Source organism: Trachemys scripta, chromosome 6, assembly GCF_013100865.1.
Source record: "Trachemys scripta elegans isolate TJP31775 chromosome 6, CAS_Tse_1.0, whole genome shotgun sequence".
Classification (NCBI taxonomy): Eukaryota; Metazoa; Chordata; order Testudines; family Emydidae; genus Trachemys; species Trachemys scripta.
In genome coordinates, this window is record NC_048303.1 from 1,068,537 (window position 1) to 1,083,684 (window position 15,148).

Sequence of the window (15,148 nt, forward strand, 5' to 3'; positions counted from 1 at the left end):
TAAAGCGAGCGCTGTACACTTTGTATTCTGTGTTGTAATTGAAATCGATCTATTTGAAAATGTAGAAAGCATCCAAAATATGTAAATGGTATTCTATTATTGTTTAACAGCGCAATTAATCACAATTAATTTTTTAATTGTTTGACAGCCCTAATTGTTAATAAAGCTTGGAATAATGGGGGACTTCCAGAAGCCTGGAAGAGCGCTTCTGTTGTGCCAATATCCAAAAAAGGCAAAAGAGGTGACTCAGGGAACAAACAGCCAGTTAGTCTGACACCAATCCTGTGCCAGTAATGGAATAGCTGATACAGGATTCAACTGATAGATTTGCAGCTGTGCAAAGATTTTCAACCTTTTTTCATTTGCAGACCTCTAAAAAATTACAAATGGAGGTGCGGACTCCTTTGGAAATCCTAGACAGAGTCTGTGGACCCCCAGGGGTCGGCGAACCCCGGGTTGAAAACCACTGATTTAAAGGATCAGAATATAGGAAACATTAGTCAGCATGGTTTTATGGAAAATCAGTCATGTCAAACAAACCTGATTTCATTGTTTGATGAGATTACGAGTTTGGTTGATAAAGGTAACTGCGTGGGTGTAATAGACTGAGACACTTGTAAGGGTTTTGACTTTAAACCCATATGATCTGATTTTTTAAAAACGCTAGCATGATACAATATCAATAAAGCCCATGTTAAATGGAGTAAGAACCAGCTAACTGACAGATCTCAAAAACTAGTTGTCAGTGGGGAATTATCCTTGAAGGGCGGGTGTTTCTAGTGGGGTTTCGCAGGGATCAGTTCTAGGCCCAATGTTTTTCAACGTCTTCGTCAATGATCAGGAAGTGAATATAAAATCCCTGCTGATTAAAACTTGTGGGTGACACAGATGGGCAGAGAGGAAAATAATGAGGACAGGGCAAACTCGAGAACTGCATGTGCTCGGTCCATTCAAACAAAATGCATTTTCATACAGCTGAATGCCACGTTGTACATTGAAATGAAGAGTGAGAAGTGAGTTCTTTACAGTGTGTCAGTACCTGCATGGGGGAGAATCCCACGTACTAAATGGCTCTTAAATCTAGCAGGGCAAGGCAGAGCGAGAACTAGTGGCTGGAAGGCGAAGCCAGACAAATTCAGGTTCCAAATGAGGCACATTAGAGGCTGATTAGAGGCCTGCCTGGAAGATGCTTTAGTCAAACACAAGTCACTNGTCAGTGGGGAATTATCCTTGAAGGGCGGGTGTTTCTAGTGGGGTTTTGCAGGGATCAGTTCTAGGCCCAATGTTTTTCAACGTCTTCGTCAATGATCAGGAAGTGAATATAAAATCCCTGCTGATTAAAACTTGTGGGTGACACAGATGGGCAGAGAGGAAAATAATGAGGACAGGGCGAACTGGAGAACTGCGTGTGCTCGGTCCATTCAAACAAAATGCATTTTCATACAGCCGAATGCCACGTTGCACATTGAAATGAAGAGTGAGAAGTGAGTTCATTACAGTGTGTCAGTACCTGCATGGGGGAGAATCCCACGTACTAAATGGCTCTTAAATCTAGCAGGGCAAGGCAGAGCGAGAACTAGTGGCTGGAAGGCGAAGCCAGACAAATTCAGGTTCCAAATGAGGCACATTAGAGGCTGATTAGAGGCCTGCCTGGAAGATGCTTTAGTCAAACACAAGTCGCTGGGGTAATGGTGAAATTCTCTGGCCTGGGTTACACAGGAGGTCAGATGAGATGATCCAATGGTCCCCTCTCTCCACAGTCTCCCTGAATCTCCGACTGTGGCTTATGCAGCCCCTGTGTGTGCTGGCCGCAGCTGGCGCTGGCCTGGACAGAAGAGGGCAGAGCTGCTGTGGGTGGGTTTCCATTGGCAGGTGTTTGGGGACGCTCTGGACCAGCCCCTGTCTGAGGGAGGGGGAGGCAGCAGTGAGCGTTTCCATTGTAACCCTGGTCCTTCTCTGCAGGTGGACCGTTTCCTGCACTCCTACTCGCTGGCTGCCCAGGACCTGCCGGCCGAGCGGCTCCGGCACCTGCGGGAGCTTTTCTCTGCCGCGATGGAGGAGCACGACCGGCTGCTGGCCCAAGTGCGGGAGGGGCTGCCCGCATCGCCCGAGCTGGAGGCCAGGCTGGGGCGACTGGTTGGCCGCTTCCAACGTTACCTGCGCGAGGCCCGGGCCGTGTGCATGGAATCCTGGGCCCGCTTCCACCCCCTGCGCATGGTGGCTGGCTGTGCGCTCATCGCCGCCTCCTGCCTGCTCTGCTGCGTCGCCTCGGAGCTGGCGGCAGCCCTGGACTTCTCCTACCGAAGCCGCCTCCTGTACCCGCTTCTCTGGGGCCTGGCGGTGGCAGCTGTGCTGGGGTTGGGCCACCTGCTCACCAGGGAGGGGCTGGACCTCATTCTGGTGTTGTCGTGGTCGGCTGCCGCTTCCCAGCTGGCCTTCTTCTGGCACTCGTGGGGCCGCCGGTCCCGTCGAGCCCATTTGGCTGGTGTCCAGCCGCCGGTGGTCAGCGCGGGCCTGTGGCAGAGGTTGCGAGCGTGGCAGGGGCTGGTCCTCCCCATGGGCATCCTCTTCATCCGGTGCTGCGCCATGTTCTCGGACAGCTTCGTGGTGGCCGAGGCCCAGGTGGCCCCGTTCCTGCTCGCGTCCCTGGCCATCCTGCTGGTGGGGAAGCTGCACTGGCACGGCCGGCTGACCGCTCCAGAAGTCCCCAAGCAACCCCCAGGCTCTGCCTTTTACCAGAAGGAGAGCTGGCAGCTTCTGTGCCTCCTGGCTGCGCTCCTGGCCTGCCTGCGCCTCTCAGGCCTTTTCCACCAGTGCCGCGAGGAGATCCCACACTGCCAGCCCTCGTCCTTCCTGGCCCCCCTCGCCAGCCTGCAGAGCACTCAGGCCAAGAACCTCTTCTACCTCCTGTGCGTGGCCTCGCTGGCCGGGCTGGTCTACGCCGTGCGGCGCTGGCTGCGGCACTACGGGAACCTGAACAGCACCAGCCCCCTGGTGCTCTTCGTGCGCTGGGCCTTCCCGCTGGCGGCCGTCTGGATCGCTTGCTACTGGGCCGTCACCTCGGGGGCGGAGGACACGCTGGGCAAGCTGCAGGAGCTGGTGCAGGTGGCGCTGGTGGGCTTCCCACGGGCCGTCTACGGCCTGGCGTCCCTGGGGCTCCTGCTGGCGCTGTGGACGCCCGTGACGGTGTTCGTGAAGGACAGCCGGGAGTCCGTGGGGCCCATTGTGACCCCTTATCAGGGGGCCCCCAGCTCCCAAGCCGACCTCCAGCACGTCATCCCACAGATCTACAGGAGGATGCAGGAGTCTCTGAAGAGCCAGCTAGACAGGGGTCACCAGAGGGCCACGGTGGCAGCCTACGGGCTGGGGAGCGTGTACTCAGCCACCCTGGTCATAGTTCTCACCCTGCTGGGCTTCCTTCTCCTGATGCTGCACAGCGAGAGGATGAGCCTTGCCTTCCTGCTCCTCTTCCTGGAGGCCTTTGTGCTGCTGCGGATCCACGCCTGTGTCGTGAGCCTCGCCGGGGACGCCGGTGAGCTGGGGGCGGCTGGGGGGTGGGGTTCTCTCTTGGTTGGGGGGGTCCCAGACTCTCCTACACGCTGGTCCCAGGCCCCGCTGCCCATCCTGGAGCCTGGGATGCACCGAGCCCTGTCTCGCGGCTGCAAGAGTCGCCGCAGGCCCGGGCAGCGCAGGGGCTGGGCTCCAAGGGACCCCGCTCTGTGGGGCTGGTTACTGGGTGCCTGTGTTGTCAGTGGCTCTGGCTGACTGCAGGGGAGAGGGAGAGAAGGCCTGAGGCTGGGGGATAGGGCCCCTTGTCGGGTGGTGGGGTCCCTGCTGTTAGGGGGAGGGTTGCTCACACTCCACACCTGGGCTAACTGCCCGGCGGGAGGGAGCTGAAGGGCCGCACAGTTCCCTGCACCCTTCTGGCGAGAAGACCCCCAGCCTGGTGCTTTGCCCAGGAGGGCACCTACCATCCTTAACCCGGGTGAAGAAGGTCAAGGTGCCCAGAGCTGGAGCCTGGTTCATCCCTCCCTTTCTCAGGGGCGAGGGCAGGGAAAGGGCTAACGCTGGCCCTGTCTGAGCTGTGGGTCAGACCATCTCCAGAGGCCTGCCCGTGATGCTGGTCTCTCTGTCCCTCCCAGAGCCCTTCGTGGTCCCCTGGTATGCGGTCACCGCCTGGGTTTTTGCTGCCACCCAGTTCTTCTATTCCACGGGCCACCAGCCCATCTTCCCAGCCATCCACTGGAACGCAGCCTTCGTGGGCTTCCAGGAGGGCCACAGCACCCACCTGCTGCCCGCTGTCCTGGTGGGGGCCAACACGTTCGCCTCCCACATCCTCTTTGCAGGTAAGTGAATTTCCTCTCGAGCCCGGCTGCTTTGACAGGCTGCCCGGCTCGTGGCTGAGGGAGCAGCCAACTCCCTGGGGTTCTCCCGCAGACCCACTAGCGAGCCCCAGCCATACCGCTCTCATGTGACCGGTGAGCAGAATGAAGCTGGCATCCGAGGGGTTAACAGTCCCTGCTGGGCCCTGTGTAGGACAGCAATCTCCACCCCGCCCCGCAGCTGTGTGTGTCCCCCCCGGGCGCCGGGACGCCTGGTAACTTCGGTGCCTTTGTCCTTGAGGTAGTCGGCTGCCCTCTGCTCCTGCTCTGGCCCTTCGTCTGCGAGGCGCCCAACTCCCAGAGGAGGAGGCTGAAGAAGGAGCTGCGGGAGGAGCTTCAGGAGGAGGAGGAGCCCGTGATGGAGATGAGGCTGCGGGAGTCTCCGGAGAGGTTCTCAGCGGCTCTTCTGCAGTTGGGACTCAAGTACCTCTTCGTGCTTGGCGTGCAGGTAGGGGCGGGGGGCCCAGCATTGACCTGTGACAGTGTGGACACCGAAGGGTTAATAACGAGGCCCGCAGTGTGGGGTGGGAATGGGACTGTTCCCTGAGCTCTCAGCCGGGGCAAAGAGTGACAGTGGGTGGAGGCGGAGTGGCAGTTCGCTGCGGTGCCGCTGGCTCCGGGGCGTGCGACCTGCCACACAAACCCGCCTGCCCTTCTCAGCCACGCCCCTCGGCTCCCGCTGATCGAAGCGTGATTCTGTTCGGACGGCGGGGGGCTGCTGCCGCGCCTGGCCCGTGCCGGGGAATCCCTGGAAGCCGGAGGCGCCTCGCTTGGCAGCCAGCCTGGAAATCTGGCCGTGGACGTGCTCAACTTCCAAGTAAAAACCAGGGGTTTGCTCCCTGCCAGCACCACAGTCGCAGCCTGGGCTCCTTCCCTCTCCCACGAAAGGTTCTGCGGGGCAGGGTTTGCCCTTGATACCACTGATCGGAACAGAGTCAGTGCTGATGACACTGACGCATGGGAGGGAAGGGACTCGAGCTCCCGCTCCTAGGGCTGGGCTAGCTCTGCAGGGCTCACCGGAGGGAAAAGCAGTAAAGACGTTTCTGTCCCTACAGGCAGCGGCTCGGACTCGGGTGCACGTGGGGCAGATTTGCTGAGTGGGGGGGGCTGTATTGACAGGCGCTTTGAGGGGCTGTTACGTTAATAGACATCGGGACGCTGAGTCCAGGTTGCCCTCAGTCCTCTCCTACCCGGTGCTGAAAAGGTCTTGGGACTCCTGCCGATCTCCGCGAGTGGGAGCGCTGCAATGGCTGGGCCCAGTGGCATGAGTTCAGGGTGGATTGTCAGCCAGACCCCCTGGCTTAGCTTGGGCCCATCCAGTCTCACCCTTTTGGGGTAATGAGTCGGAGATGGGGCAAGTTCCCCGGGTCAGCCCTAGGATTTCCTTGTGGCTGCTGGGTTCCTTGGAGCTAATGAACACAAATGGGGTTTCCCTCTAGTCCCCTCGCACCAACTCCCATGGTGCATTGGCCTTCTGCCAGGGGTAAGTGTTGGCTGCATCTTCATTGGAACGTGACGCTGGTCTCTGCTGCACCTCTGCCCCTTCGGGCTGTGAGTCCGGGGGTGCCCCCGTAACAGCTCTGCCAGGCGGGGGTGGGATTCGGGAGCAGGGTGGTGGTATCTGCTGCTGCTTCTAGCCGTACACCCAACTACATGGGGTTGGCTCTTCGAGCCCGTCTCCATTCCAGCGCCTTGAAGCTGTCTCGCTAACTCCTTTTCTGTGATACCCCCAAGGATGTTTTGGGTCTTGCAGCCTTTCTCCTACCCTCCACTCCCAAGTTTAACACCCTGGTTCCTGTATATTCTTCTGATCTGCTTTTCCCGTGTCCAAACTGTCTGCACGTGGGCTCCCTCAGCTTTTCTGACATTGGTCCCACCTTCCCACTTCCCCGAATGAGTTCGTTCCGAGCGCCGGCCATTCTTGTGGCTCCAAGCAGCCATCGTAACGTTCTCATTTCCACTCTCGTCAAGATCTGCTGCTGTCTCTGCCCCAGTGCCCAGCACACGGAGCTGTACAGAAGTGAATTGTACGTAATTACCGTCTGGTAGCTCTTACTTGTCAGGCTGACCGCGTTCTCCTATCACAGATCACTCCGCTCGCTTCGCTCCATTTACTCCATGTCTTTCCTGTTCTGCTTAGAATTTCATTGTTTCCTGGACTGTCAAACTAGCTACTTGACCTTCATCATCTGCTAAAAGCAGGCACCAGGGTGCCACTCTGCATGTTGGGTGTAAGTGCCTCGAGCATCAGTGTGAACGAGAAGGGGCTTAGTGCCGAGCCGTGGTGTGCTCTGACTTGCTAGACACGGCTCAGGTTCTCCGCCTGGCCTTCTGGCAGTGGTAACAGCGCGCTTGCCTACGTCCCGGACGAGTCTGACACAGTGTCGGTCTTCGTTCTCCACCCCCACGTGACTTCTCTCAAGCCTTCCCAAGATCCATGAACACTATGTGCAGGGTTTTCCTCTTTCCTCTGTGCTTTTGCGCAAGCGCTCTTAATGCAAAGATAGCACAAACCCAAACCACTGTCGCTGATGGTAGCTTCTTAAAAACATGTTTTCTAAGTGCCAGCTCTGCAAATTCCCCCTGGATTGGAGGGGTCCAGCTGGGCTCTCTCCATCTCTTGCATCATCCCCAGCCATAAAGGTTTTGCAGGCAGGTTCCAGTGGAGTTGCCCAGGGATAATGGAGGACCCAGTTTGGCCCTGCATATGCCTGGGACCTAGCTAACAGTTCTGTTGGTGTGTGAGCTGGAGCGACTCCAGCTCCCTGTTCTGTAGCTTGGCTGGCCCTGCGGAGCTGGTGGGAGCAGGTGTGACTGACCCCGCCCCCCCTGCCCACTCCGGCGAAGGGGCTGTATGCTGGGAAGGGGCTGCCTGTACCTTGTCCCTTTGCCCTGTGAAGACAGGGGCACATCTGATGTCAGTTGAGTGCAGCCTGTGGTGTCCTGGCAAGTTGTAGATCTCCCGTTGTGAGACTCGTTCCCTGCTTGGTTATAGTTCTTCTCTTTGTGTGTGGCTTATAATCCTAGCCACTCCCCACAGCCCGGGGGCCTGGTGTCTGTTCCCAGGGGAGACTGGTCTGGCTCTCCCATCTCCCTCATTGAAATCCATGCATTGGATGTCCCCAGTGGCTGCAGCCCCTTCGGAGGTATGTGCACAGAGTGTGTGCCCCATAAGGCGGGAGAGGAGGGAAGGGAGTCCCTTTTGGGGTGTTAATTAACTTGCTTTCCCATGATGCTCGCTGCACCTGGCCCAGTGACCTGCCTGGCTTCATACCCTTTGCCATGGGCTGGGTGAGGCTTCTAAGGGGGATGTGTGACTCTGGCTTCTCCCTGTTCTTCCCCACAGCTCCTGGCCTGCGTCTGGGCAGCCATGATCCTCAGGAGGCATCTCATGGTCTGGAAGGTGTTTGCCCCAAAGTAAGTCCCAGGAACTCCCCTCTGTCCTGGGGTTGGCCTCTTGCTCTTGGCAGCTTGACTCCTACTCATAGATTCCAAGGCCAGAAGGGTCCGCTGTGGCCTAGAAGGGGGTGCTGCAGGGCAGGATTTGGGGGCATGGAAGAGCTGTGGAGTTGGCGACGCTCATACAGCGAGATAAGGGGCGATTAATCACTGGAGCAGATCGGCAGGGCAGTGGGGCTCCTCCCTCGCTTGGCGCCTGTAAGTCCAGGCTGACTTGTTCTGAAAGACACAAGCTGTTGGGCTGGAGTCAGGACCCAGTGGGATACCCTGGCCCGTGTGGGCAGGAGGCCCGAGACTTGGCTTTGGGATCTGTGACCCCTCAGCCCCTCACTGTCAGGAGAGTCAGATTCAAACTAGAAAGCTAGATTTGCCAGAGCAGTCTAGGCCGGGGGCATGGGGCAGGGGAGGTGATGGTTGCGGGGCGGACCCTGGTCCCTGGCAGGGACGTGGGCTGCAATGCATGCAGTGTGTCTGTCCTGCCTGCAGGTTCCTCTTTGAGGCTCTGGGCTTCATGGTGAGCAGCATCTGCCTCCTGCTGGGGATTTTCCTGGTGATGCGTGTGGACTGCGCGGTCAGCGCCTGGTTTGAGCAGCTCCAGACCAGGTAACATCTGAGCAGCCGAGATGCAGGGAACCCGACGCGGAGCATCGTCCCCTGACGTGACGGCTGGGGCCCTGCTTCACAAGGCCTGGCGGGACCTGGGAGCTGCCACCATGGACAGTAGCTGGGGATTATTCCCGTCTCCCTGCTGGGCGTGACAGAGCGGGGCTGGCTGGTCTCTGGCCTCACTCACTGTATCATTGAACTCTGAGCTCAACTTCATTGCCTCCCGCCAGGTGGGTTTGGAGCCCAGGCCAGGCACGTTCGGCCGCAGCGAAGGGTCTGTTGGGGGAGGGGACGAAAGCACAAAGCCTCAAGTGCCCTCCTGTAGTTGGATCTTCCTGGCATTTCCCTGACATCTCTCCTCATTGGGCAGAACGCACCGCTGGCCACTGCGGGGCTGTGTGCTGCCTTGGTGTTTACTACCTCGCCTGGGGCAGAGACGGGGCCTCGTCGACTGAGGAGCCCCTGGGGGGTGTGGGCACCAGAGGAGTGACCTCCCTGTTCTCTGCCCGTGCAGCAGCCTCCTCCCGGTCCCTGGCTCCCAAAGAGGGGAGTCTGGGCAGCGCACGTCCCTGGGCTCGGGCAGCAGCAGCTTCTCCGAGGCTGCTCCACCCGCGCTGAAGGAGGAATTGTCTGCTGCTGTGTGATGGGGACGCCCCCTGCCTCACTGATTCTGGTCTTCCTCAGGGTTGCGCATGTGAGTGCCGCACCCTGCTGAAGTGTGTGTGTGTGTGAGTGAGTGAGAGAGAGAGAGAGAAGCCTGCAGAGCATGGCGCTTTCAGATGGTACCTGGGGCTGGGTTAGCAACAGTCTGTACAAAGTCTGTTGGAAACTGCTGGGGAGGGAGACAGCAAGGAGGAAGGGAGCTGTACCCAGGAATGAAATCCTCTCTGAGCCAGGGCTTCAGCCTTCTCTGGTATCCAATCAGAGGCCTCAGCTGTAGCAGCCAGAGCCCCCCCCCCGTCTCCTGTTCTGTGCATGCCCTGGAATCTGCTGTGGAGCTGTGACTGCTCCCAACCCCACGCTTGTGATGACGAGTGACCCAAGCAGTGTGGCTGGTTAGTGAGCACAGCGAATGGCAGCCAGGCAGTGACAGGGGCTAGGATCAAGGCTCCTTGTTAAAGGAGGAAGGGAGAGCCAAGAACTGCAGGCCGAGCCACTGGCGTGGGCTCATTGGTAGCTGGAGACCAGGGCTCGAAAGCTTTTGGGAGCAGATAACGCCCCGGCAGGATTGATAGCTTAGCGCCTTCAGAAACGCCGGGGCACCACCTGGAGTCGAGGTTGGGCCACATCTCACAAGCTCGGCAGGGTGGGGCCTGGCCGTGTGGCTGGAAGATCTGTAAGAAAACCCTAAGTGCTGCAGGTGGTGGTGGTGGTGATTCAGAGCACAGTGCTTTTTGCAGTACGGACCTGGGGGCTCCAGCCTGGGGTGTTGTGCTGCTCTGGGTGACCTCTCAAAGGAGCTGTCCCAACCTCACTCCTACTATTTATGATCATGAGATTGTATCCCTTCTTCGCAGGCGTTAACCGTGGGGCCTGGCTAAATTCCAGTGACGGTCCCATTCTGCCTCCCTAAAGTCCCTCTGCAGTTAGGGTCTTCTTCCCTTCCTGCCCTAAGCCATTGTGGTATTACTTGGTGCTATTAAACCCTGCTGTCTCCCCCGGGGTGGGTGAAGCGATCTGTGCTGGGTACGGCAGCTCTCGAGGGCAAAAGGAGCTAAGAGCTGTTTGCGAGGGTCATTGACTTGATTGCTTTTTGAGCCCCGTCTCTTTCTGGCTTTGAACCAGAGCTGTACGTGTCTGACTTCACTTCACTGTGCTATGGCTGGGGTAGTTCTGGGCCCTGCCTCTGGGTCCTTTTGTGGCCCCCAAAGTTATCCTGCCTGGCTGAACTGCTACTGTTAGCCCCAAAGCGCCCAGCTGGTCTGACGGGGGCGTGTCTTGTGGGTGGGTTTGGCTAGTCGCTGTAATTCTGTGGGCCCCGTGTTTGCCCTCCCTGGGATAGTAGCTGAGCGGGTTGGTTAGACGGGGTCACCTGCTATAGAATGGTTCTCTGCTGTAGCTGCTAGTGCAGACCCTGTTGAGTCCTGCTGGCCAGTTCGCAGGGATTGCCCATGGGCACGGGACCGGCATGGGTGCAGGTGGCATTCGAACTCTAGGCAACTCGCATTGCTGAAGCCAGGGAGTGACCCCCACCGTATCACCTGTGTTTACCCGATGCCCAGCCGTGCAGCCTAGTCTGTAGGTGCTAGTCTGAACGGCCTTGCAGGACAACTCTCTGTGGTCTTCAAAGCTGTATTACTGTCCCACAACATCCCTGTCGCGACCCAGGAGTCTGGGCTTTGCTTTCCCCTTCTCCCGAATGTCAGCCGAGCTCCCTTTCTTCAGGAGCTTTCACTGCCCTGCTCAGCACTTCGGGGCGTGTCACTGGAGATCTCCGTGCGCTTCGCAGCCTTCCCCCTCCGCCCCGTCAGCTCTGGATTAGCCCCGGTTTATAGATGAGGCCCCTGAGGCGCTTGTGGCTGTGGTGTGCCCGTGGTCACGCAAGCAGGAACACAGCCCAGGAGTCCTGGCTCCATGAAAAGCACAAAACTCTGCCCCCCCACCCTTTAACTCATGCTGTATCCCCTGCCAGCTCAGGGTGGGGCTGAAACTGATTTTGAATTTTTTATCTTTAAAATGTTTAAGTCCCATTGTTCTTGTAGCTACAGGGTGGGCTAGTGAATTTGGGCACAGGCCTGGGCACTGGGACTCCTGATTTCTGATCCCAGATCTGCCACAGACCGTGAGACCTTGGGCCAATCACTGCCTCAGTCTCCCAGTCAATGAAATAGAAATAATCTAATTCCCTCGAGACCCTGCACTGGGCTGTCAGGGTGCACGTCTTCACCGGAGTGAGGCTCATGGAATAGTTACATCGCGGGAGTGCCAAGGAGCCCCGGGTAGGATTCGGGACTTGTCCTGGTCGCTGTACCGAGGGAGACTAGGCTGCTGACCCGAGGAACTGAGTCCAAGCAGACAGATGACCCAGCGGGGGCTATCGACACGCTTGCCATTTTGTACGTGTCTAGGTCTGTAGTAGTTTTTTCCAGCTGCCCCTGAAACTAGCCGCTTAGCTGCCATTCCGGATAATGTACCAGAGACGCCAGAGAGCCCCGGGGTTACGCTGCGGGGCAATGAGTTAAGAGTTGTCCAGTGCTTGGAGACCTTGGAAGCGTGCCGTGCTGGTTGTTCTAGTGGATGGAAACGGGCGGTGCTTGTTAATTGAACACTCTGAACTTCAGCACTGAGGCTGCTGGGCCCAGCCAGGGCGTGCGGGTTCTAGGGGAGTTAGGGGTGTGTTCGGTCTCTGAATTCAAGGGGTGCTATTGAGGAAGAAAATCCTGCCATCTGTTTCCTCTCTCAGCCTGTCAGCACAGCATCTAGGCACTGTTACAATGTCAGTATCCCAGTGAGCCCTGGCCAGAGCCCTCCCTCCCTTCCATCCCAGTGGGGGTGCACTCCATTCAGAGGGGAGATTTGCATTGTTCCTGAAGCAGGGCCAGGCTCGAGCCCCCCTTGATGCCCCTCAACGGGGATTTCAGTAGGTTGGGACATGGGGCAGGAGGGTCATCCATCATCTGCTCCTTAAACTTGTCCCTCCGCACTGTCTACTGGGGCACTGTGCAGAGACACTATCCATGGGATGCAGGCCTAGCCTCTCATGGGCCCTGTAGATCAGGGCCACTACCTACAAATAGATCTGGCGATGCCTGTCTGTCTGTGCCGGTGTAAAACTCCATTCCGGCCGTGCACACCCCACCCAAGGGTTGGACAAGTGCAGTGTGTGCAGAGCTTTGGCATGGGAGAGCCATAGACACATGTGTGTGATTGGGTCTAATTTCTAAAGCCTGGGTGGGAAGAGTGGGAGCTGGTCACAGACTGTGTTCTCAAGGCCTTGGTCCTGTCTGGTTTATTCCACAGCTTCACGTATGTCAGCACCAGTCTACAATTAAGCCTGTTTCCTTTTGCTCCCATTCGTCCTATTTCGGTTTATCCTCCCTTGCAATGTTTTAAACCATTTGCCTCCCTTAGGGGTGCCAACACCCTCTCAGTAGGTCGCTGGGCATTGCATCCCCATTGCCCCCTGGGGAGGTTGTGTGGTCCAGCAGACAGCACACAGGGCTGGGATTCAGGAGACCTGGCTCTGCCATTGACTGGCCATGTGGCTTTGGGCAAGTTGCTTCACCTTGCTGTGCCTCAGGGAAATCGCGGAAACAGCCATTTATGTAAAGCACCTTGAGCACGCAGGAGCAAAGTGCTCTAAAGATGCTGGGCACTACCGGGCATCTCTGTGGAGCTGATTGTCGCTTTTCTTTCCGCTGGATCAACTCAGCCGACAAGGGGGAAGTGGCTCTGGAGTCTCTGCCAGTGGGTAGAAATTTATAACAGAGACAGGAGGGGGCAACTTGGCAGCAGTCGCTCATCTAAAAGCATCACCTCTGGACCACTCCAGTCATGGGACAGAGCTGGCGAGTGCTCCAAACAGAGGAGTGGGAAGACTGTGTTCTCTTTTCATGTCTGCAACTGACCTGGTGTGATCTTGGGCAAATTGTTTCACTTCTTGTGTCGGTTTGCCTAAAATTGGGATAATACTGTCCTACCTTAGCAGGGGTATTGCGAGGCTGAGTGGTCTGTAAAATGCAGTGAGATCCTCATTGAAGGAGCTAGAAACTAATTAACGGTTTTGTTTAATTATATAATCACTAGGTGGTGGGGAAGATTTGCTTTGTGAGTTTGGATGTTGCTTCTCCTAACTAAATCCAACTAGGGTAACTCGTGAGTGGTCTCTGAGCCCAGCTCCAGTCCCATATCTAGGCTATTGTCTGTTAACCTTCTTTTAGGGAAAATGGAAGGTGAAAGATTGAACTTGAGAATGTTGGCAGGTGGCCCCTGCCGTTGGTCTGGTTCTGTGCTGCGGCAAAACTGATCCTTGCAAATAAAGTGTGAGATCCAAAATGGAGGTGAGCCTGGGCCGCTTTGTACTTGTGTGGGGCGGGGAAGGGAGGCAGCAACCTGGCAGCGGACNTTGGCAGGTGGCCCCTGCCGTTGGTCTGGTTCTGTGCTGCGGCAAAACTGATCCTTGCAAATAAAGTGTGAGATCCAAAATGGAGGTGAGCCTGGGCCGCTTTGTACTTGTGTGGGGCGGGGAAGGGAGGCAGCAACCTGGCAGCGGACGGGGTGTAACCCGTGCAGAAGAGGTGAAGAAGGGCAAGCGGGGGTGGGGCTGTACTGCATTGGAGGGGGGGGCAGGGGGCAGCTCCGAGAAGGGTGCCAGCGAGCAGGCCCGTAGGTGCGGCGTGGGGTAAGGTCATCCCCATGTGCCAGCCCTAGCACCCATGGGCCTCCTGCACCCCCCTCATGACAGCTTCACCCGGGCACGAGCCCCCCTGGGGGGCAGCCGGGCCCCTCCCCGAGCCAGGGCAGGGGGCAGGAGCAGGTACCTAGCACCCAAGGGAGGTTTCTCTAGGTGCAGCTTCAGGAGCCCTGGCCTCCATCCCCCCACGTGTTTGCTGGGGGTGCACCTGTCTCGGCCCCAGCCAAGTGCAGAGCAGCGCCCCCCCCCCAGGGGCGGTGGGAATGAGGCTCTCTGCGCTGCACTCCCCCTGCCCCCCGCGGGCAGAGCCCAGGGCAGCCTTCGCGCTGCTCTAGCAGCAGCTAGGGGAGCGATTAGGCTCTCCTCGGCCACCGTACCCCAAGCCCGCGCTCTGACCACGCCCAGCGAGGGCGGACTCCGCCTCCGCCCGTTACAGCTTGCGCCTCGCGCGCCCCACGCCTGAGACGCAAGAGCCACGTCAAATCTTCCGCTTCGCCGCTCCCTTAGCAACCGGCACTTCCGGCTCCCTCCGCCAATCCCCGCTCCCGGCCCCGAACGCGGGGGCCAATCCGCGGCGCGGGGGCGTGGCCGAGGGGGAGATGGCGCAGAGGCTCCATCCCCGCGGCCGGGCGCGCTCCGGCGAGCGGAGCCGGCCCCGCGGCTCGAAGCGGGCCAGGCGCGAGGCCNCCCCGCCTCCTGCCCGCCGGCCCCTCGGGACACGGGGCCCCGCCGCTGGGCGCTGCTCAGCTGCTGCCTGCGGGAGTGGGTGTGGGGAAAGGGGGGTGATGTAGTTGGGGTCGGTCCTGCTTGGGGGGGGGTGGGACTAGATATCGCCCGAGGTCCCTTCCAGCCCTGCTGTCTGATCCTGTGAAGGAGCAAGTGGTCCTGGCAGACAGCAGAGCAGGTCACTCTTGGGAATAAGTCCCACTGTTGTCCCGGGGTCCCTGTCCCCCGACAGCGCCACTAGAGAGAGGGTGTGGAAACCACCCCCCACCCCCAGGAGGCCAAGTGACCATTGATGCTCTGCTAGAGGGGCTGACCGGACTCTAATCTCTGTGCTGGAGGACCAAAGCCCCGGACTAGCTAACCAGTTGGAAGAAAGTGGAGGCACAGGCAGACAGCCTGACACTTCCAGATGCAGGAGGTAACCTACGCTCTCATACCTGCCGGATGCTGGTCCCGTCTACGTGGTTCTAGGGCTGAGGCAGTGTATTGAGAACCAGAGCAGGAAGGCTCAATTGTTGGTGCAGGGCAGCCTGATGAAAGCTTCCCTAGGGATTGCTGTTTGATACACCCCTCGTGTCTCCAGCTAGCCTCTTGTTGCATTGGTCTCTAACTGCAGGGCTGC

General features: G+C 58.3%; 1 protein-coding gene across 4 annotated transcripts in view; it reads left to right on the plus strand.

Moving 5' to 3' along the window:
• PIGO (phosphatidylinositol glycan anchor biosynthesis class O) overlaps positions 1-13,597 on the plus strand; it is a gene marked incomplete at its 5' end in the record, with an annotated part of 24,074 nt that extends 10,477 nt beyond the window's left edge. For 2 of the 4 annotated variants that reach the window (XM_034774115.1, XM_034774116.1), the window contains 5 exon segments: positions 1,963-3,532; positions 4,143-4,346; positions 4,628-4,830; positions 7,729-7,799; positions 8,328-13,444. In XM_034774115.1, the coding sequence (XP_034630006.1) occupies positions 1,963-3,532; positions 4,143-4,346; positions 4,628-4,830; positions 7,729-7,799; positions 8,328-8,448 (2,169 nt within the window). 4 annotated transcript variants of the gene reach the window in all.
• Between the last annotated feature and the right edge of the window lie 1,551 nt (positions 13,598-15,148).